This window comes from Pezoporus flaviventris, unplaced genomic scaffold (assembly GCF_033815535.1).
Source record: "Pezoporus flaviventris isolate CSIRO_AGI_PZ_B2104156 unplaced genomic scaffold, CSIRO_AGI_Pfla_v1 ptg000223l, whole genome shotgun sequence".
In the NCBI taxonomy this organism is placed as follows: domain Eukaryota; kingdom Metazoa; phylum Chordata; class Aves; order Psittaciformes; family Psittacidae; genus Pezoporus; species Pezoporus flaviventris.
This window is the reverse complement of record NW_026892771.1, coordinates 41639-63700: the sequence shown is the minus strand read 5'-3', so window position 1 is coordinate 63700 and position 22062 is coordinate 41639. Positions and strand designations below refer to the sequence as shown.

Below are 22062 nucleotides of genomic sequence, written 5' to 3'. Positions count from 1 at the left end.
CAGCACAAAGGATTCACTGTAGCCACTGCTCTCCATTGCACCCAAGCACCCTGTGCTGACTCAAAAGCCCCAGGGTGAAGGTGCATCCTCCAGTTCTCCTGCTGGCCCCATCACTCTCAGAGCTAGGTGCTGGACCGTGGCTGTGCACAGCACTGAGAAACACTCCCCCTCCATCGTGCAGCAAGGAAAAGAACGGGGAAAGAGAGGCTCAGTGCCACCATCCAATCCTACCCACACATGGAGCCAGGGGCCTACCTTGTCTCGATGCTCACGCATATCTAAAAGCACATTTGACAGAGAGTGGAGACAGAGAGAGGGGAGAAGAGCAATCCCTGGCTCTGGGAGCACATGGCAGACACAGACATAGAGACAGTGCTGGGGAAAGATCACACCTTTGATGCACAGGGCAGGAGGAAAGCACAGTGAAGGCAGGAGGCAGGAAGCAGATCCCAAAAGGACAGTCGATGCCTTTCTAATCCCAGTGTGACCCAAGGGCCTATGAGGAATTCAGGCACCACTGAGACCTGGCACTGAAAGACCTCCCATTTCCAGAGCAAGCTACCAGCAATTGAAGTTCTCTCGTTTTACAGATTCCATTAACCCCTTACCATCCTGATGGGGAGCAGAGAAGGGGCCTCCCCATTTTAGCAGAGTTGCTTGCCTGGGAAACAGGCACCTGGGGGTCCCACCTCTCCACATCAGCAATGCTTAGGTCAACTTCTGCCTAACGCATCACTTTGCTGGAGCATCCACTGGCTTAAAAAACAGAGGTACCAACCCCAGGTCCCTGCAGCACCAGCTCATTCCTCCTGAAGCAGCAGAGGAGGGGTGAGGTGTGGCAGCCATCAAGCCCTGGTGCTCTCGTTGCCCCTCTGTCCAAGGTGCCCCAAGACACAACTCTGGGCCAGGACAGCCACGCTGACACATGGCTTTGGTCCGAGCACCCAGAGCTGAGCTGCTGCTCTCCATGTCACAGCAGCCAGGCAGTGATCCCACTATTTTCACTGCTGGCAGAGCCTGGGGAGGGATGACAACCTCCAGTCAAAAATCCATACAATTCTTAACCCACTACAGCTGCAAATGCTTGCCTGTGGAGTGAGCCCCCCGTGGAGACAAGGATGAGCTCACCACACTGTGCTGAAGCTCATAACCAGCCACAGCACAGGTGATTCATGAGGAACACTAACTCCTGGTGTCACAAGTGGTCCACCAAGCACCAAGCAGTCCAAGCCAGAGCAGGACCCTGGGGTAAGAAAGAGCAGAACAAGCACGGAACCTGCTTCACAGAGGTGTGACCTCTGCAAAGCAGCTCCTCTGGCCTGTTAAATAAATGCAGAATGACAGCAAATTTAACTGGGTTTGCAACCTCCCTCTTACGTCCCAATGCTTACATGCCAAGCCCTCTGCAATGCTCAGTTTCTCAGGGAGGGCATCCATAGGGATCAAAAACAGCACAAAGAAAATCCATCAGAAACATCTGAGAGGCACCAGACAGCTTCCTCAGACCAGGCAACCACAGCCCCTGGGTCACACTGTTTGGGGTCTCAGTGATGCACCCTCCTCAGCCCATCATCTTGCCCAGACCCACAATGTCTCCAGAGGGACTGGTGTAAATCCACCAACCTCTGTGGAGTTTCTCCAGGTTTCTGGCACAGTAACGGAAAGCTGAGTCCAGCTGTTTATCTGGGAATAGCTGGAAATGCCAGCGCTCCGATCAATTCACTCAATATTATTTTAGGCTCAGCCTCCACGGGCACTGCTGGACATAGCAAACAGAAGCTTAGTATTTGCATGGATCATACTGGCCTGATGGGAATGGGCAGGAACCTGCACGTTCACATGTTGTGCAGTCATGTGCAATTTAGCAGTCTATTAAGCAACAAGGACTGTGCTTGCTTATAAATCTGCCTACTGCATCAGCAACTACGTCACTGTCTGCCAGAGGCCACCCATCCTGCAGACAATGAGGCATCGAGCCTTCCAGGTAGTGTCAAACCTTCCAGTTAATGGGATGTTTTGTTACAGACATGGCTGCTGCGCGGGTCAGTTAGTTCTGTCCATGTCAGGCATGTACAGGACTTGTTAGGGCTCATCTCACCATGTCTTTTGGGTTAATGGGGTTAAAGGACAGCACATCACCAATGGCTATCTGACGGCAGATAGCATCGGCGCTTTAGTGTACACAACATGCCACTGAGAGTCAGGATTATTACAGTGCATTGAAAGTGTGAAGGTACTCACACTGCCTCCTCCCGGGATGTGTTTGATATTATCCTTTGAGCCACACCTGGATTGAACGCTGCTAAAGTCCAACTTCTGATTAACAATCTGCACCTTTAGTAGCCAGAAAAGAGTCATTGCACGTCACCAATAGCTATCTGATGGCAGGTCACTGCAGATAGCATCAGCGCTTTAGTGTACACAACATGCCACTTAGAATCAGCAGTATTATAGTGCATTGAAAGTGTGAAGGTACTCACACTGCCTCCTCCCGGGATGTGTTTGATATTATCCTTTGAGCCACACTTGGATTGAACGCTGCTAAAGTCCAGCTTCTTATTAATAATCTGCACCTTTGGTAGCCAGAAAAGAGTGTGAGAAACAACATGACCATCTGCAGCTTGACCATGTGTTACACCCCTACAAGCAGGAACCTGCCTTCCATGCCAAGAGCTAAAGAGAATATCTGGCTTGCTGCATAGATATGTCAACTCACAGGTTGGAAACTGAAGATGGAGGTGGTCAGGTTATAGCTAGAGATTGGATACATCAGGCTAGTGAGGCAGCCTGCGTTTCCAGGCCATAAACACTAGTGAGAAGAGAACAGAAAAAAGCCAGCTCACCCCATTCTGTCACTGAATGAACCAGGGAACTTGCTGGGCAGCAAACACCAGTGCACTGAGCTTCAGCTCAGTGGAAGGAGGAAAGATAAGAGTGGAGAGAAAGCCCACCCCAAAGGCAGGAGATGCAACATGTCTATTGCCTATTCCTAACACACCTCACCTGGGAGAGGGGCTGGAAATGGCTTGGTGCCACGGAGGAAGCACGTACCACGCTAATGTCACCCTCTAGTCCCCAGGCATGCCTGCCCTCCCCACCACACACACATTTCTGTGCTAATGAAGCTGTTTCCATTTAGTATGTACTAATTTAGCTGTTTTCCCTGTCTAGGTTTTAGAAGTGCAGCTATGCTGGAGTGACCCCATGCACAGGAGCAGCTATTCCAGACAACACAAAGATGAAGACTGTCCCTGCTCCTTCCCCTACACAAACTGGAGTGGCTTTACAACCTGTGCAAGTATAAACCAGAGGTAAAACCCAGCAGGCACATAAGGCCTGTGATCCCTCAGGAGAAAGCCCATCTGAAGCACAACCCTCATGAGAGGCAGAGACAGAGCATCCTCCAAGAGAGCAGCACCACACCCCACTCACTGCACATGCAGTGCCTGGACAACAGTGTCCCCAAAGCTGGCTGAGCACGCAACCTCACCCTCCATCCCAGCACATCCCCAGCCTGCTCCTCACTACCCCCCTAGTGAAGCACCAAAGCTGGCTCGTGCCTCTAGCATCATTTACCAAGTCTGACACCAGCTAATCCTGCAAATGAGGATGCGGTTCAGCTAGACCAGGCTTTGCCAGAGCCATACTCAGTGATCCAGCAACAACAAAAGTGCTCAGACAATGCAGAAACACTGGAAAAGATGTGGCCCGGCTGACTTCTGGTGTGTGGGCCCCATGTCATTTGTTTCCCTAAGCTGGGGGTCTGCATCTGCACTGGGAGCAGGCTCCAGACCCATCTTGTGGCCACCCTAAAATCAAACTTGTGGAATCAGCCCCTTCTGCTCCAGCTGCAACCATTCTGCTAAGAGCAGCCTCGTGTCCTACAAAATCCCCAGCAGAGCATCCTGCTATTCTCCCCTGCAAAGAGCAATGAATTGTCCCCAATTCAGTGACAACAATAAACATGTTGCCTGACAGAGATGCAGAGAAAAAAGACCCTCATAAAAGGATTAAAAAGGATTAAAAAGGACGAGCAAACAATTTAAGTGATGTACAGTGAATGTGAGGGGCCCTCAAGAGCAGCATTTTCTGGGGGCAGCAGGAAAAACTGAAGCAGGAAAACGAGGAGGGCCCCCAAACACAGGCAGCTGGATGGACACGTGCTGCTCTGCTCATGTCCAACAGCCAGGTCTGCAGCACAAAGCAAAACGTGCATTCCCCAGTAAATCACCAGCACGGAAGGGAATGGAAAAGCAGGCTGCTATTTAAAATGGGGAAGAGAGGCCATCTCAAACCTCCTCCCATGCCAAGGTAAACGTTCAGAGCTACCCACTCACACAGCATGGCATGCACTGCATGAGCAGCCACAGAGCAATGTCTGCAGGGCACAAGCAGAGGGGAATCCTCACTGCAGCAGCCATCAGACCTGCAGGTCTGTCACTGAACATGTGTACAAGAGCCACCGGGCCTGCACCACTCAGAGGAACCAGGTGCCGGCCTGTCTCTACCCATGCAGCAAGGACACAGCCACGCAGTGCAAGGGAGCAGTGCAGAGAGGGTCAGATGGGTGCTGAGGAAGTTCAGGCTGGATAGAGGGAAGAAGTTCTCCCCTGTGAGGGTGCTGAGGCGCTGGCACAGGGTGCCCAGAGAAGCTGTGGCTGCCCCATCCCTGGCAGTGCTCAAGGCCAGGTTGGACACAGGGGCTTGGAGCAAGCTGCTCTGGTGGAAGGTGTCCCTGCAGGGGGTTGGAACTTCCAACCCAAACCAGTCTGGGATTCAATGATTCTATGAGCAGCCACCACCTCAGCTGGAGCTGTGTGACCCCACATGGCTGCTCTTGGGGCTGCATGCATGGATTAGCTCACCCTATTCCCTCACCCAAACCCTCCTCTGCTGGGCTTGCAAAATTTAACATGAGACCCTCATTCCCAAACACCTGGAGCACAGAGTTTGTTTTGCTGCTTGTGAAACAGCCTCTCCGGGAGTGAAAAGCACTAGTGGGTGCATGGATAGCAATGCTCCCAGTTCTGGCCATGCATCATGGAGCAAGACAGTGCCTAACGGCAGAACACAATCCAGAATCTTGCCAACAGAGCTGGATCCAAAATCACAACATCCTCAAAACAGTGCCCAGCCTGGGAGCCTCCCAAGGAGGAGACCATCCTGTCTGCTCCCTGACAGAGGAATAGAGGCAGTGTTGAAGGGACTCTTCCAGACCACAGTACAGGATGCAGAAACACAACCCTGACCCTGCGACTCTTTAGGGCCGCAGGTCACAATGTGCTCTCCTTCACTGGACACCACGAGGGAATGGCAATCCCCTGGCAGCCAGTCCATGCGTTGACGTGTCACATCCCAAGCTCTCTGCAGGACAGCTGCACTGCACTAAGCCAGCGAGCAACTTCAGACAAGTCCCCAACCCAGTGAACCCAACAGACTCGAAAAGCAGAAGCAGGCTGGAGACCAGCTGCAGCCTGGCTGCCCGCTGCTGCACGTCTGACCCCAGCCGGGCCGCTGCTGCTCCAGGCAGGGCTCTCCCCTCCCAGGCACAGCACCAAGCACCCGCTGTCCCTGCAGGCATGCCCCTGGGAAAGCAGAGTCCACCTTTACCTTGCCACCTCCGGGCTGGTGCTTCAGGTTTTCAGTGGAGCCGATTTTGGACTTGACGTTTTTGAGGTCCGGCATAGGCGCGGCTGACGGCTGGATGCGGCTCTTGGCAGAGGCAGGAGATTTGGGTGGTGTGCGGACCACTGCCACCTTCTTGGGCTCCCTGGCTGGTGGGGTGGGCAGAGAGGGAGTGCGGGAACGGCTGCCGGGAGTCCCGGGGGAGCCGGGACTGCTGTAACCGCTTCTGTCTCCAGACTTTGGCTGCTCACCTGGAGTTCGCACATAGAGGGAGGCAAGCACAGGATAAGCAACGTGGGTACACAACCCTTTCCTCCCTCACTGTCTGACTGTATGGGGTTGATGTGCCCGGCCCCAGGGCCCACCTGCTGCTCTTACTGCAGCCCAGCAGCAGGGGAGAGATGGCTGTACTTCCTTCTACTTCATTTTGAGGTGAAAACTGTGACTAAAGGCAATTTCCTAGTTGCCTTCAGAAGGAAGATATCTTCACTGACTGGCTTATTGGTAAGACCCCCACCCAAGCACGAGTGACCAATTATAGATAAAACCACTTTTCTGTTAGGAATTTGGAAGCATTTATACATAATACTTTTATGGCATTAAATAAGGCTGATCATTGAGCAGCTCAGAACTGACCCCAGTTTGAGAAGAAATGGAAGAAGAGAAAACTCTTAGACATCACCTTTCTCGGACTTTGCTGCTGCAGGAGGTGGTTTTTTCTGCTCCTTTCTGCCTGTTTAATGAATGAGAAAGATGTTTAAACATAATAAAGCTGGAAATTTTATTGATTCAAGGTTTTATGCAGCTCTGGTTAAGTATGAAGTATACACACATATATTCAGTGAAAAGCACCATTTATAATGGGAATTCAACGCCTGATGCTTTCTGGGGTTTTCTTCTCTGAGAAGAACGTGCTAATCTCCATTCCTGCACTCGAAAAACTGATCCTCTTGCCCCCGCTCTTGGTGAAATATTGTCAAGAGAAAAGGAAGAGATGGATTAACAAATGGAGCTGCCTAAATCTTCCAAACTGAAGGAAATCCCAAAGGGATAAAGCAACTGCCCTCTCCTACACACTGGCAACTGTATGAACAGAGCAGACAAAGCAGCATCCAGAGAGGCTCCCTTCAGAGGAATCATCCCTAGCTCTGCACACACAGCCTGGTGACAAGGCTGAGCAGCTCCCTGTCACCACACTGGCCTCACCTTGCTGGCCATGCCCTGCCTTAGCGCTGCGTGTGACCCCCACCTAACTGCATGGAGAGCCTGGGGGCACCCCCAAAGCAGACAAACGTGGGAGGCAGCAGCACCCGTGCTCACCATCACCTACCGGAGCTGGGGGGTGTCTTAGGGGCCGTGGGGGTCTTTGCTGGGATGCGCGTGGCATTGGTGGAGTTCCTCTGAGCCTGCCCGGCTCCAGACCGTGGCGTGGCCTTCGTGCCACCTCTCATCTCTGAGCCCTGGGGACACAAAGGGGAAAGGCTGATGGAGGGGAGAATGCCCAGGGATCACCCTTCATGGATCAGAGCCACACAAGATACAGCCCACAGGAGCTCCCATGGGTCTCCCCACACACAGGTACCTGCAATGTGCCCATTTATACCGTCTCCCATCACGGTGCTTATGACAAGCACAGCACAGTCACTCCTGCCACTTTCCTGCATGAGCCCTTAGCTTCAGCTACATAATCCACCTCACACTCAGGCCTGGTTAAAAGGTTTGGTCGATCCCTACTTGCCCTTGTAAAAAGTCCTTCACCAGATTTCTTGTAGGCCCAAATTCATTGACCGGACCAGAGGCTCCATTCAGGAGCACAGTGCCAGACTCCAAGCACCTCCTTTATTCCCACCTGTAATACACTCAAACCACATCCCACTGTCTTCAACCTGCAATCCCTGCTCTTTCCCTCACCACCAGAGTATTTGCACGACTGAACACCACAAAGGGAAAACTCCAAGCTACTTCTTACACTGCAAAGTGAGACAGGGATGTGGGTGCATTCCCTAGGCTCTGTGTAGCACCTGGCAGATCTGGCTCTGGCACATTTCAAATACATCTGCTGTTTACAGCCAACGCACCCATAAAACATACCATAAAGCTGCAAAACAAGAAAGGGCCCTGGAAATGCCTCAGGAAGAGCAGGTACCACCCTGCAGCAGTGAGATGGTTTTGCTGTAATGCAGCACAGGGGGCCTATGTGCTGGTGTGATGCACCCAGTTGCTTCAAATACCAAACCTGAGCACCAAGGCTGGCGTGAAGGGGAAGCACATCCCACCCTCTCCACTGAACAGGGCACAAAGAGACTGCCTGGCCAAGCACTAACAGTCAGACCTGTCAAGAATGCCTTCAGGTATTCCCCAAGGCCGCTTTGCCTCTCTACCATCCCCACCCCCTTACCTTGGCTTTCCTTTCTTGTGTTCCTGTACTGGCAGCTCGGGATGTGACAGAAGAGGCTCGTTTAGAGGTGGAAGCAGGGCTGAAGGGTGTTTTCGAAGGGGTTGTGCTAGAGGAGGTGTGTCGTTGGGGGGGGATGCAGGGTCTATCCCCTGGGGGTTTGGCAGTGCAGGGTGAGGAGTTCTTAAACATGGAAACAAAATAAAAGTGGAACAGAACACAAATCAGTATGGGAGGGAAACAAAAGGGGCTCACCCACATCAAACAGGATTAGAAGGTGCAATGCAGAACTGGTGTGAGGTAGGTGATGGCTTGCACTGCCCTCTCCCTGCAGCACAGAGCTGCACAGCCCAGAGATACCTCAGCTCTACTCCTCCCATAGGCTGCAACACAGGCACCTTCTGGGGAAGTGTCACCAGTGCCAGCCTGCCCATGCCACTGTCCTCCACACCAATGGCACCTTTTACCCCCTGAATTGCTCTATTGCCTCCCAGGCTCCCTGTGCTCCACTGGCAAAGAGGCTGCAGACACAGCACTATCAACACCAGCACTGCTGGGAGCTGCAGATGGCTGCACTGAGGTCTCTCAGCCCCATCCCTCCTGCTCTGTCAATAAGGGATCTCTGCTTCTGTCTAGACTATTTCTTGGTACCACGTCAACTGGCTGCAACAGTCCTAGAGAAAGACCCAATTTCACATTGTTTGAAATGAGTATATTCCTTACCCTTAATTCTTCACCCACTGACCTGTCCATCAGCTTGTCCATCATCTCACCCAGGTACTGGCCATGTTAATGCTCACCTGAACTAAACCTCCTTCAAACAAGCAACGGGACAGAGATCTTTCAACATCTGGCATTTACCCACTATCAAACTCTGTTCCTCACCTGCAAGGCCTAGATTATTTAATTTAAGTTTTAATTACAAGCCTTGCTCCTTTCACTGTGACACTGCTTGACCCCACTCCAGCCCAACATGGACTTGAGTCTGCTTCCACACCAGTTTGCCCAGCAAAGCCAGCTGCCCTCTTTCCAGTCTTGGGCTGAGGAAACAGCTCTCTAAGATCCACCCAACCCCACGAGCTACAGGTTTGGTTTAGGTTTGGTTCAGGTTTGGTTCCCTTCCTCACCCTCAAAGATCATCACGCATTGCACCATCCAACCCAGGGTGAGGGAAGAAAACATAAAACACTCTTGTGAGGGAGATGGAAGAACGGAAAATAATGACAAGATTTCCTAAGAGGCACAGCTGTGGTCCAGGAGGGTGGGAGAGGGAGCCAGGAATGTGCTCAGCACTTCAGTGTGTTGGTGGCACCTCTGGTTTTAGTTCTTAGCTTACCTTCGGTTTCTTTTCCTCAGCTTCAGTCCCTTCCTTGTCTTTGCTGTCAATACGACCTGAGCAATGGAAACACACAGAGTTACACCCCTTGGGACTGGCCAGTAAACCCCAGGGAGATGACAATGCCTGTTCTGCAGCCACATGCATGCTGGGTGGGTGCTCCAGGGTCCTGCTCCCCATTAGATGAAATCCTGTTCTTAGAAACAGTCACTCATTTCTTGCAGAAATACTTCCACAGCATAAACACGTTCTTTCTGGGTTACCAGATCACCCTGTGCACAGGTAACAGTGTGTTAGTCATCACTGGAACATCAGACACACACACACAAAAGCTTTATGAAACCATTTTGCCCAGATTTGCACTCAGTTCCAGGAGCATCTGTTCAGTTCAGGACAGAACAGTTCTCTTTGACCCTAAACATGAGTCTCCCTCCCTGAAACACCCATTGGTTCTAACAGTCATCTAAATGAAGGATGCCCCAATCCTAGCAGCACCTGGCAGTGTCCAAGGCTAGGCTGGAGGGGGCTTGGAGCAACCTGGGTTAGTGGGAGGTGTCCCTGCTCATGGCAGGGGGCTGGAACTTCCAACCCAAACCAGTGTGGGATTCTGTGATGAGCTCTGTTAAGCTTTGAAAGCATTTTTACCCCAGGCCATTGTTAACCCGATGTCTCCTGCCTTCTGCCTCCCCAGCAGCCTGTGCATCCAGGTCAGACCCTGCAGAGTATTAAGGTTTTAGCTCTTGTCCTGCTTGATTTGTATCAAGCTTAGAGTGACGCTTGACAGTATTGCAGTGTTTTGTCCCATTAGTCACAGAACTGCACACAGACTGCAGTACTGCTGCTTAGGAGATCAGCAACAGGGAGGATGTTTGCACTATGAGGCACTCATAACAAAGACCCTTTTCCCTGTTTTCAGCTAATTCCTCCCTGTTCTGGGAGGAAAAGCTGCTGATATTCTCCCCAGTGGCTTGGAAACTTGTCCTGGTGGGTCAGCCCTTTCCCAGTGACATGAACAATGTTGTGAATCCAGCACTGACCCATCGCAGCCACTCCCAGAGCTGCTGGATGCACCACCCTTCCCAAATCCAGTTACACTGCAGATGGAGCAAGGCTGGAGATGAACACAAAGGAAAAGGAAGAAAAGACCATAAAACCATTAAAGAAAATGATTCCTATTCCTCCTATTGAAGCTGTTTGACCCCACCATGGTTTCCAGGCTCTGATGTTAGGGATTCTAAGCCATGCCAATGCCTGTAGCACGTGTGCGCAGCTTCCCGATGGATTATTAGGGACTGAACGATGAGAAATATGTTATGAGCTTTAGTTCCAATGGAAAAAGCTCCATCAACAATTTCTTCATGAATCCCACACAGCAAAGAACACTGCTGCAAAGCAGAGCAGCAGTTCCAGGCTAATGGAAGCAGCCAAGCCAGCTTTTGGGATGTGGCACTGGGGAGAAGGGCAGAGCTTCCCCCAGACTCTCAAAAGCCAGAGCTGAGGTACGATGTGATGAGACACCACCGGTGTTAAAGTGTGAACTCACATCTTCACCCAGGACAGTGACTGCCCAGCCTAGAGGCACCAACACTGAGATGCACCCAAGAGCCAGGCCTCACACGCCCCAGAAGACCTCAAACACAGCCCTGGACCACCAGGGGACACGCTCTCCACAGCTGCCATCGCCTCAGGATGCTTTCTAGCTGCAGACCTCACCTCCAGCAGCAGTTAGTAGCGGGTATTGAAGGGTAAAGCACAAGGAACAGGATCAATGTGGGGTTAGACCTGATGTCTCACTTGGCTTTTACCTCCTCCCTTCTCTTTAAGAAAGCAAATATAAGGAGCTATTGCACCAGAGAGTGGGCACATGTAAGATGCACCAGGTTGGTCAAGGCAGCTTTAAACTAGATGTGCTGGGGGAGAGAGCATCAATCCATCCCAACACTCCCAGTCAGATGCCAACACCTAAAATAGATGCTTGGAGCCTGAAGTCGGCTTCATTTGGAGCTCAGCTCAGATGCCTCTATACAAATACCTGTAGCGCAGGGAATAAACAAGAGGAATTAAGGATGTGTGCACAGCTAAGGGGATATGACATTGTTGGCATCACAGAAACATGGTGGGATGGCTCCTGTGACTGGAGTGCTGGGATGGAAGGTTACAGGCTGTTTAAGAGATAGGCCAGGCAGACGGGGAGGAGGTGAAGCTCTTTATGTCAGCGATAGGCTGGAGAACTGTGTGCAGTTCTGGTGAACTCAACAGAAGAAGGACATGGAGCTGTTGGAGCAAGTCCAGAGGAGGCCACGATGACGACCAGGGGCTGGAGCACCTCCCATACAGAGACAAGCTGAGAACACTGGGGCTGCTCAGCCTGGAGAAGAGAAGCTGCGTGGAGACCTCTGAGCAGCTTCCAGTGTCTGAAGGGGGCTACAAGGATGCTGGAGAGGGACTCTTCATCAGGGACTGTGGTGATAGGACAAGGGGTGATGGGTTCAAACTGAAACAGGGGAAGTTCAGGCTGGATATAGGGAAGAAGTTCTTCCCTGTGAGGGTGCTGAGGCACCGGCACAGGGTGGCCAGAGAAGCTGTGGCTGCCCCATCCCTGGCAGTGTTCAAGGTCAGGTTAGGCAGAGCCTCAGGCAACATGTCCTAGTGTGAGGCATCCCTGTCCACGGCAGGGGGCTGTAACTGGATGATCTTAAGGTCCTTTCCAACCCAAACCATTCTCTGATTCTATAAACCAGATGGCACATGTCTTGCTGGAACCAGCACTGGTTTAGCCCCACTCCAACACACCACAGCTGTGGCCATCCAGTTTTCATCTTCCCTGGGTGTGAGTTAAAGTGCCTACCCCACAGACCGAGGGAAACCAAAACAAAACCAGGTGAACAAAGCATGACTGGGGACACGCCAGCACCATGCAAGGGATGCAAACCGAGTGTGCCGGGACATCCGGGGTGGAACTAAAGAGGGAAGGAGCAGGAGGGGGAAGCAGCGGCGCTTTGGAGATCAGTTCACAGCAGAGGTCCAGGCCATGTCCCAAGCGGCAGGATTCAAGAGGTAGCAGCAAGCTGAAGGGCTGGTTCAGGCAGCCTTGTCGTGAGCAAGCCCCCAGCAGTGTGAGCTCAGGGCAGGCAAATGGAGCACACACCTTTGAGGAGAGGGACACGACTGGTGGCTTTATCTGCAACATGGGCAGGAGGTTTCTTCTTGGGTGTTTGACGTTCTCCTGTACCTGGCAGAACCTCTTCCAAAGGAGCATCTTTGCCTTGCACATCATCTTTTATCTCTGTGGGTCCAGAATCTTCTCCCTCCCTGGGCTCAGCTTCTGTTTGGGAGATGACTTCTGAAGGCTCTGATGGGGAGACATCTCTACCTTCTTCATCTCCCAGTGGCTGTCTCCTCTCCTCTTGGTCTTCTGCTTTATGTGATTCAGCTTCAACAAGAAGTGCCTCTCTTGGGATGTCTCTGAGGACACCCTTGGACTTGTCTTCTTTAAGAGCCTCCTTAGCTGCTGGACACAAGCCCATTTCATGCTGAGCCACCAGAGAAAGCAAACCCTGCTCAGACATTTCATCAATGTCACGGTCTTCATCTCTCTCCTGTCCACTGGCATCTTCTTTTAATGGGGCTCTGGTACATAAAGGAGATGGCCCATCTTTAATATGGGTCTCCTCTGTGCCACCAGCTCCTGCCAACCCCTCAGTGTGCACCTCAGGACCCAGCTCTGCTCCCAGCGCCGGATCTACACCAATGCCTTCTCTGCCTCGATGATCCCACAACTCACTCTTGTCTTCGGATGCTCTGGAGTCTTGGTACATATCCAGGGGTATTGGGATGGTGACCTCGATTCTGGTGGGAGCTGCTGTTGTAGCCTTTGTTTCAGGTGGCAGCAGAGGCTGCTGGAGAGCCCCAGCTGCCTGCTTTGTGGGCTGGCTTCCTCCTTTCATCACACCTCCCACAGGCTCCTGGGGGCCAGGCTGTGGCTTTGCAGAGCTTGGCTCCCCCGGAGCTGAAGATGCAGGGTACGAAGCATGGGCAGACAATTAGCACAGGTATATCAAAACAGCAGTCACATAATGCTGAAGAGAGACTGAAAATTTCTATTACCAGGATAAAAGCAAGCCTCACACTGTCCCACTGTACAGACAACTTGCTTCTACAGTGGCTTTTGCTTCAAAGAAGCTCAGACCCCCCTGGAATCAGGAACAGTGACAACCACAGCACGTGGGAGATCAGACACCTCCATGGACCTGGTCCTGGAGGCGGCAATAGGATCTGACCACCACCATCTGCACTCCATGAGCTGCTTTAGCTACAGAGGTGCTCAGAAGCCAGGAACTCACCCATCTTCTGATCTACCACCACCACTGGACCATGCAGCCGCACAGCCACAGCAGTTCTGGACTGTGCAGCCACCCAGGCTCATCAGAGCTCCAGTGCTGCTGCTGCTGCCATTTGGGCAGAGTAGAAAGAGTTCCATTTAAAGCCCAAACCTAAGGTCACACAGACACAGATCTCCCTTTTGGGGGCTTGGAGGGGGTAAAAGACAGAATTCTGTTCTACCGCTGATCTCATGCATGACACAGCCCTTCACAATTTCACTCAACAATTGCTGCATTAAGCCAGCTGGAGCTTTTATCTGTTAGAAAGTCATTCAACTGAAGCAAAGATGCTCTGAGCAATGGGAATTCACCCTGAACGGAGGTAAATTGCTTTAAAGTCAACTGCCCCAATAAGAATGTGCATCTAGTGTTAGGAGTCTACCCAGCTTCAAGTAGTGTTGAGTCTGTTTGAGCATTGATCAGGTAAACTCAAGAGCCTGGAGCAGAGGCTGCAGCACTGAGATTCTAATTGCCACTTCCTTAAATTAACAAACAAGGTTACAGTAAGAGAAGTCAAGACTGACTCTTATCAATGTTCTCCCTGTTTTAAGAGAATATAAGGGCAGCTCCCACACAAAGAACTCTGAAATGGTGGAGAAACCAACCTTAAACTGGCACCTCTTGGCAGGTGATATTTGCATTATGGCATCAAAAAGCCCCAGGGATCTGGGGGGTGTTCATGCAGCAGCCAGCTGACCATCCCAGCCCACTTCGCACCAGGGATGTGGACAGTGGGCTCATGAGGGTTCATTGCTATACTTCCATCCCCCAGGAGCTGCCAGGGGATCTGAGGGCAATGTGCAGCACAAGGTCAAGAGCAGGCAGAATGCCAGCAGGGTACAATGTGTGAAGCAGGAAACGTTTCTCCACCTGAGACTCCACAAGCATTTTAACATGCTCCATCTTCACTGCAAAGATCAGTTTTTCTAATCCCACAACAGGAGAAATGAAGGCAGGAACGAGATAACCACACACACACAGAGTCTTGGGTATCCATAATCACATTCTCCTCCTAATCCAAGAGAATCATTACAAGTCCACTTTCAGAGAAGTAACGATTGACACAAGAACCTACAAGTGTCACACAGAGGTTGCATCAGAGCTCCAGTGAGCTCTATGTCCCCATACCTGAGAGATGAAAGATCCCAGGGCAGCATAGAAAGGCCTCTACTAAAACTCTGGTGAGAAACAGCAGCTTAGAACCAGACTGAATAGGGCAGGCAGAAGAGAGAACTTCACCCTCCTTCTGCCAACAGTCTTGATTTCTCTCTTGTAGTAGCAACACTGTTTTAAATACTGAAGAGTTGGAGGCAGAAAGGTTTAAATTTAACTGCAGGGAGCAGTCTGCACAGAATTGTGCTCATCTGGGTGTGGAAAGCAAAGACAACCTGAATTCAGCCCCGCAGGGAGAAGGCAAAGACCTATTTACTTCTGTAAAAGACATGATGTCTGCAAATGCACTGATGCAGCCATGAGAAGGAAAGATGCTGCCCAAGCAACTGGAGGAATTTGTGTCTCCTGCACACAGAACTACCTTACAAATGGGGTTTAACTAAGATTTCAAACAGAGCACCAAATTAGGACGATGGTGTATCAGGGATACAAGAACGCGACATCAAAGTGAGTCTGAACCGTGTGACTGCCCCATAGGGCACAGAATTAAGCCAGCACTGGGTGCTCTGGGAAAATCCCATCAAGTTTTCCTGCCTGAGCAGTCAAGAGAGGCTTTCCAGAGAGCCAAGAGGTCCCTGAATGGTTTCTTGGCTCATCTGAGCAGAGGCATTAATTACTGCTCTAAGATGCTCAGTGCCTGGCTTTGCCAGTCACATTCCCTAAGGCTGGGATGGGGAAAAACCCACTGTTACAGTCAGGGCATCAGGGAGTAGGTTTGAGACATGGTTCACATTAGAAAGAGACACCATAATTCAAACATTCACTTATTTCATGTGTGACATGCAGGGCCCAAAACTGCCTCTGTTCAGTGCTAAGCACTTCCAACTGGCTAACACCATCCCAGCGCTATCCATTCCCTTTTTCAGCGTGGAGGACAAACAAGGATCAGGGCTTCAGCCATCTGAGAGAGAAATGTGGTGCACGGAAAGCTGTAGTTCCCTGCCCTGGGTCAGGGCAATCCCAGACACAGCTACAGGCTGGGCAGAGAAGAGATTCAGAGCAGCCTGAGGAGAAGGACCTGATGATTGTAAGGTCCTTCCCAACCCTAACCATTCTGTAGTTCTATGAAATGAGGATGTTGGAGCATTCAAAGCAGGTATGACCCTCCCATGTCAGGAACAAGGAAAAGTGCACAACTGCTCATACAGTGCAGAGCATTTGCCTTCCAGGAGGGAATTCCCCAGCCCCCAGCCCCACATGTAGGCAGCCCAGGGACCGATGATCACTAACCTTGAGTGGCATCTCCTGCAGCGTGGTCCTCCAGGTTGGGAGTGGCTCCTACACCTGCCTCTTCAGCTGCTCCCAGTTCAGAGAAAGAAGGGGAAAACCATTATAAAAACAAGGATTAAGTTTGAAGATTGTGTCTGGAGAATTTATTTACCTCCCTGCTGACCCTGCCCATCTGTGCTATGAGCAGGGCAGGAGCAGAAAGGGAATCAAGCCACACCAACGGTGGCTCCTGGTACATCTATTCAGCCTGAACTGTTCCAGACTGGAGGAGCATGTCACAGCTCACACATCCTGGGTGGCAGGTTAGTACAAGCTCCTTCGGGTGCAGAAACAGGCTGGTAAGGAGCACGGAGGATGTGGATTTAAATCCTCTCTCCTATCCTGCCTAGCACTCACCTTAACACCTCTTACCTGAGCTCGACCTTCTTGGTGTTTATCACCTACCTCCCTGTAATGAGCTCTGCCGAGGCTATCTGATACCAGTAAACCCCAGTCTGACACTTTAGGAATACTGGTACATTAGAGAAGCACAATCTTCTTCCCAGCAATGATGGGCTGTCTTTACCAGAATTGTTTCAATGTATTATATGACTCCTTTCAAACCAGCTGAATCAATTCTATTTCTGTGTCACAGTTCTGCAGAGAATGCACATCCTTGCTAGTAGGAAAGCCACTCTGTGTTTCTCCACCAGCAGCCTGCTTTATCCCACTGGATGTGGGATAGACAATGTGGCTGCCCAAGGGAGAGCACTGGGGGCTCCTTTTAGTGTTCAGGCACTGCCTGAAACCCATTTCCACCCATCACCTGCCAGATGCTTCCAGGAAAAGCCAATGCTGACCACACAGAGGACATATACTCATTTTTCACACAGAGACCTGACTCTCTCAGGAGCTGCAAGACCCTCATCCCTCCCTGGAAAACCAGGCCTAGGTGCAGTGATTCCACACAGAGCATTCAGGCCGAATTAGCCCCTTCACTTCCTCTGTATTACCCTTCAAACATGTTGGCAGGCACGGAACTGCTGCAGTGGCCTGGTTTTCACCTGCCACTTCCCAGACACCCGCATGGGCTGGGCTGAGCAAGAGCACCCATGAGACAAGCAGCGAGGTCCTGCAGTAAGCACCTCGCCAGCAGAGTGCTGGCAGAGGGATGACAGGATCTGCAGGTGAGCATTGAGCCTGGAGATGGGAAGTGAAGCCACCACGGAGACACCAGAAAGAAAGATTGGCAGATGTGGAGCTGAGGAAGAGAGAAGAAAAGGCTGCGAGCTTCCCCCAGGATGGGGAAGGCAAGAGGACAACTGTAAGCTAGGAATGATGTCTGCAGGCTGTGGAGAAGGAGCAAAGCATCAGGAACAAAGCACGCCCGCAGGAGGTCTCGTAGTGTTATTTTTAAGCATGAAGCAGTCCAGCTCTCTGCTCTGTCTGCATCAAGAGATGAAACTGCACCTCGGTCTCCCTCACCTGTGGTTCCTTCTGGGATCTCCCCGTGCTGCTCGACACCACCCTGATCCTCGTGGTCTCCTTCCTCCACTAAAGGTGCTGTGGCATCTGAAAAACAATGCAGCTTTCACACAGCTGTCGAGTGGCAATTCCCTGCGGAGGCCAGGACGTGCCTGAAGAACTCAGGAAGGCACCAAACTCCCTCCCTGGAGCCAGTGCTTGGGGAGGGAGACACCCGAGCAGGACATAGCCAAGCCAGCATCACAGGGACACCGGGAGCTGTCCCCTCTGCCACACAGCCCGCACATCTCCAGCATACTCCTCATGTAGCTGAAGACTTTACTATGAATGGACTGGAAATACACAGCTAAAGGCAGCCACAGGTGCCTGATGGGGGTGCATGGTGATGCTGTGCACAGGGCATCCCTAGTCTGGAGCAGGAAAGAATATCTCAACAGATAACTCCATAAACCATCTGAGCACCATGGCTGCAGTGCACTCCGGGTAGATACCTGCTCCATCTACCAGAGGGATGTCTGCTCATTGTGACAGTCCTGATCCAACTGGAAAGAGGGGCAATATCCTTTCTGCACCAGCCAGGTTCTATGTACTGAGTCCTTGAGGCACACACACGGGAACAGAACCCATACCTCCACGGGACAGGGCTAGAACTGGTAAGCATCTCCATCCACCTTTGTTTAGCTACATCTTTAATGCCTTTACCTGACATCTCCAAGAGGCAGATACTCAGGGTTAAAGCAGCCAGAGGAACACAAGTGCACTTAATTAAAATGGCGAATAAGTCTCTAGAGCCCTTCAGAATCAAGTTTATTCTACAAAGCTGGCATCCAGTTAACACTCTGGAGCAGCACAGACGTGCCCCGAGTCCTACAATGTGACCTTTACATGAGCACTAAGTTTTGGTTTCTGTATAGACTCTGCCCATCTCATCACTGCAGCATGAATCATGCTGGACCAATGAACGTGTGAATAGAGGGGGCAAAAAAAGAGCTGTGAGGTCCAGGTAACTCTGAGAGAGAACACAGTGACCAGGATGTGCTGCCAGTATTCTGGGGGAGCACAAGGATGCAAACCTCTGGCCCTGGGAGCTCACAGCACGGGACTGCTCCCAGCTGCACTGAGCCAGTGGGACCTTCCAGCCACTGTGCAAAGAGTCTCCAGGAAGCAAACTGCAAAGAACCTCCTGACCTATAATAAACACTTCACCTTCCCTTGCCTTCCAACCCCCTGTCCATTATTTCACTCTGCAGAGTGGCGAATGTTACTTGTGATGAGACTAAAGAAGAGCATTTGTCCAAGAGTGCAGACACTGCTCCTAAGGAACCCCACCAGAACACAGCACATTGAGTCTTCCGCAAGGTTCACCACGACCCCATCCATCATGGATTCAAAGCAGTAAGTCAAAGAGCTCCCACCTTCCGTAGTTGGGGTGCTCTTAGCGTCAGATGTTTCAGAAACAGGCTCATCTGATCCATCATCAACTGGTATCTGAAGGGGATAGCCTGGAAAACATTCACATACTTACAACAAGGCCTTTGGCTATGAGTGTGTGTCACGAATTCTGATTGCCCAGATCCACGGCAGCAAGTAACTAACTAGAGGGTATAAAAATCCTGGACTAATAAGCAAGCAAAGCATGAAAATGCCAACCAAAAGCACCAGTGTCATCACCAAAAGGAACAAGCAGAACCCCATCAGCAAAAGAAAGCCCAGTGAACCGGACAGCCAGAAACAGCAAAGCATGGCCCAAGCAGGAAAGGAGATCTGAGCAACGAAGCACAAAGGATGTACAACTTCTGAGGCCCTGTTGTCCCCCCAGCCATTTCTGGAGCCACCAGAGCAGGCTGTTGGACACTTCCATGACACATTAGGTCTAATCATTGCAAACCAGCAAGTGTTTGTAAAGGGCTTGGTGCAAGGAGTCGGTTGCAAAAGTCAGTTTTTGGAAGAGCAGGGCAAGAGGCACAAGGCTCCTCTCTGCAAGGAGTCTGGGCAAGCTAAATAATGAAAACTAGAGAAAATGACTTGGAAAAGAAGATTCAAGCTGGCATAAGCAAACCCCAGGACCTGTGATGTGCAGAGCTGAGGCTACAAGCAGAGAGGAGCCACCAGACTGAAATGAGTTACAGAACCCGGGATGAATGGATGCTATGGATTCTCTCCAGGACAACAATTCTCTCTGGTGTAAGGTGTGGCCAAAGTACCTCAAGAAAAGAAAATTAAGATGATGTTTCTATGGAGCATAGCTGGGAGTGAGTCTCACAGGGCTGTTGGTGTTACATGGGTTCCAAGCTCAGCTATGGAGCGTGATGGAATGAGAAAGGGAAAGCTGCTTGAGAAATGCAGGTCTGAAATCTGAGGCAAAAGCCTCCTGCATGGCCCCCACTCCCAGAGCTCTGTTCAGTTCTCCCCATGTCCCTGTGCAGGTGAGGAAAGCAGGCAGCAAGCAGCACCCTTGAGCTGTGTCTCCAAAGAAAAGCAGTGCTCGATTTTTACAGCAAACCAAGGAGTGACCACAGAAACACAATGTGCAAAGCTGCAGCAGTAAGGACATCACTAGTCGGGGACCAGGGCTTGCTCTGCTCTTGCTGTGAACATAAGAGCATCCTGTGAGCGACCCACTGTCCCCTGGCTGCAGGGTGACCTGCACACATCTCAAAGGAGCTCTCACACCCCACGCTGGTCATTCTTCTCTCAGCAGTGGGCAAGGCTGCAAGGCTTCCCACCACCTCCTCCTGGAGCTGCTCACCTGATGGGATGTGCTTCTCCTGAGCAGCTGCATGATCCTCCATCATGGTGACGTCCTGACGGTGCTCCGCCATCTCTCAGCAAAGTTACCTGCAGAGGGGAGTAAAACCAAAGCCCGTTAGGCACAGCCTGACACAGCTCCCCTCCACCTACAGCCGCGCTGGGGTGTTCCCATCTGCTGCTCCATGGTACAGGGTTGGTTTGTCAGCCTGTTTCCAGGAGCAGTAAACATTCTATTGCACAACAGCAGCCACCAATGGTCTTTGTAAAAATACAGAGTCATGGAATGGTTTGGGTTGGAAGGGAGGGATCTTAAAGCTCCTCCAGCTCCAGCCCCTGCCACAGGCAGGGACACCTTCCACTGAAGCAGCTTGCTCCAAGCCCCTGTGTCCAACCTGGCCTTGAACACTGCCAGGGATGGGGCAGCCACAGCTTCTCTGGGCACCCTGTGCCAGCGCCTCAGCACCCTCACAGGAAAGAGCTTCTGCCTAAGAGCTCATCTCAGTCTCCCCTCTGGCAGGTTAAAGCCATTGCCTCTTTGTCCAAAGCCCCTCTCCAGATTTCTCGTACTACTCTTGTAGCCAACACCATGGTGCGGAGCAAAGCACAGACAAGAGACTGGACACTGGAGTGGTGCTAAAATACAGTTTCTAATGTGCATCTATCTGCAGGAGGAGATGGAAGTCATCAACAAACATCATCCACTTGTGTGAAGCAGGGACCATGTTTCTCCTGAGTCTCCAAGCCAGTTGGGCAGACATTGCTTGTAGCTGTTGATGTCCCAATAGCTGTTGTAATTACAGCAGTGACTAATAACCAGCTATTAGTGTAATGATATGTGTGCTGTGACCCTCAGGAGCGGGTGAACCCACCAGTGCAGCTTGGGTTACCTGCAGCAAGGGGGTAGCCTTAGCAAGATGACTGCAATTCAATTCCTGCCTTAGACAGCTACAAAGCCACTTGAAAGGACGGTACTAAGGAAGTTTGGGAACTTGCCCTGAAAGGAACTCACATGTAAAAATGAAAGTATAAATTAAGCACCTCATTTTTGCTCAGAAGGGACATTGATCACTTTGATCACATTGATCACACTGATCATTGATCAGTGACTGGTCTCATCTGGCCATTCCCTGACGTTATTTACAGGTGTACTTAGCACTGAAATACCAAAATATGATGCTAACCTTTAGTGCACAGGCCACAAAAGCAACATGGGCACGAGCATCAATGTGAAATGACACATAAATGTGCTGCTCTTGTGCGTGCATATACAGAAGAGGGACCTCTCTGCCCCAGACACACACAGGCTCTGATTACACCACCTTTCCCCATGCACTGACCTGTCTGTTAGTAGGAAAATGTGGATGGGAGAAGCAGTTCCCACCCCACTCACAAATGCTGGTCTCCAACAACCCCTCCCAGCCCAGCTCAGTTTACTCAGCATCCACAGACAGGAACATCTTTGCTTCCCAACTGCAGACCCAGAGACAAACTGCTCCCACATCCACTGTGCTGGATTTAAATGAGGCTGTTTCCTCATTCTGCCTCTTTCTCTCTCTTCCTCCCACCTGATCATTTGGAGAAGAGCAATTAGTGTCTCCCACAGCCTTCCTGGAGAGATGCAGTTTTGCCTCTGGACTAGAATTTCTTGGGGCACCATGCGGAGAGGATGCTGGCTTGAGAGCTGGTGAGCTCACACAGCCCACCAG

General features: G+C 51.2%; 1 protein-coding gene across 21 annotated transcripts in view; it reads right to left on the bottom strand.

The window, feature by feature from the left end:
* MAPT (microtubule associated protein tau) overlaps nucleotides 1–22062 on the bottom strand; it is a 43537-nt gene that overhangs the window by 5112 nt on the left and 16363 nt on the right. For 5 of the 21 annotated variants that reach the window (XR_009741402.1, XM_061442227.1, XM_061442229.1 and 2 more), the window contains 12 exons: nucleotides 20355–20443; nucleotides 19021–19107; nucleotides 17606–17692; nucleotides 16142–16207; nucleotides 12505–13365; nucleotides 9357–9412; nucleotides 8024–8203; nucleotides 6956–7085; nucleotides 6308–6358; nucleotides 5611–5876; nucleotides 2481–2573; nucleotides 2242–2334 (listed from right to left, as the gene is read on the bottom strand). Coding sequence is in view for 20 of the 21 variants with exons in the window: in XM_061442227.1 (XP_061298211.1) it covers nucleotides 2242–2334; nucleotides 2481–2573; nucleotides 5611–5876; nucleotides 6308–6358; nucleotides 6956–7085; nucleotides 8024–8203; nucleotides 9357–9412; nucleotides 12505–13365; nucleotides 16142–16207; nucleotides 17606–17692; nucleotides 19021–19107; nucleotides 20355–20427 (2043 nt within the window). In the remaining variant the exon portion in view is untranslated. The remainder of the gene's footprint in view (nucleotides 1–2241; nucleotides 2335–2480; nucleotides 2574–5610; nucleotides 5877–6307; nucleotides 6359–6955; nucleotides 7086–8023; nucleotides 8204–9356; nucleotides 9413–12504; nucleotides 13366–16141; nucleotides 16208–17605; nucleotides 17693–19020; nucleotides 19108–20354; nucleotides 20444–22062) is intronic. The other 16 variants (XM_061442233.1, XM_061442232.1, XM_061442235.1 and 13 more) reach the window with 16 other exon arrangements.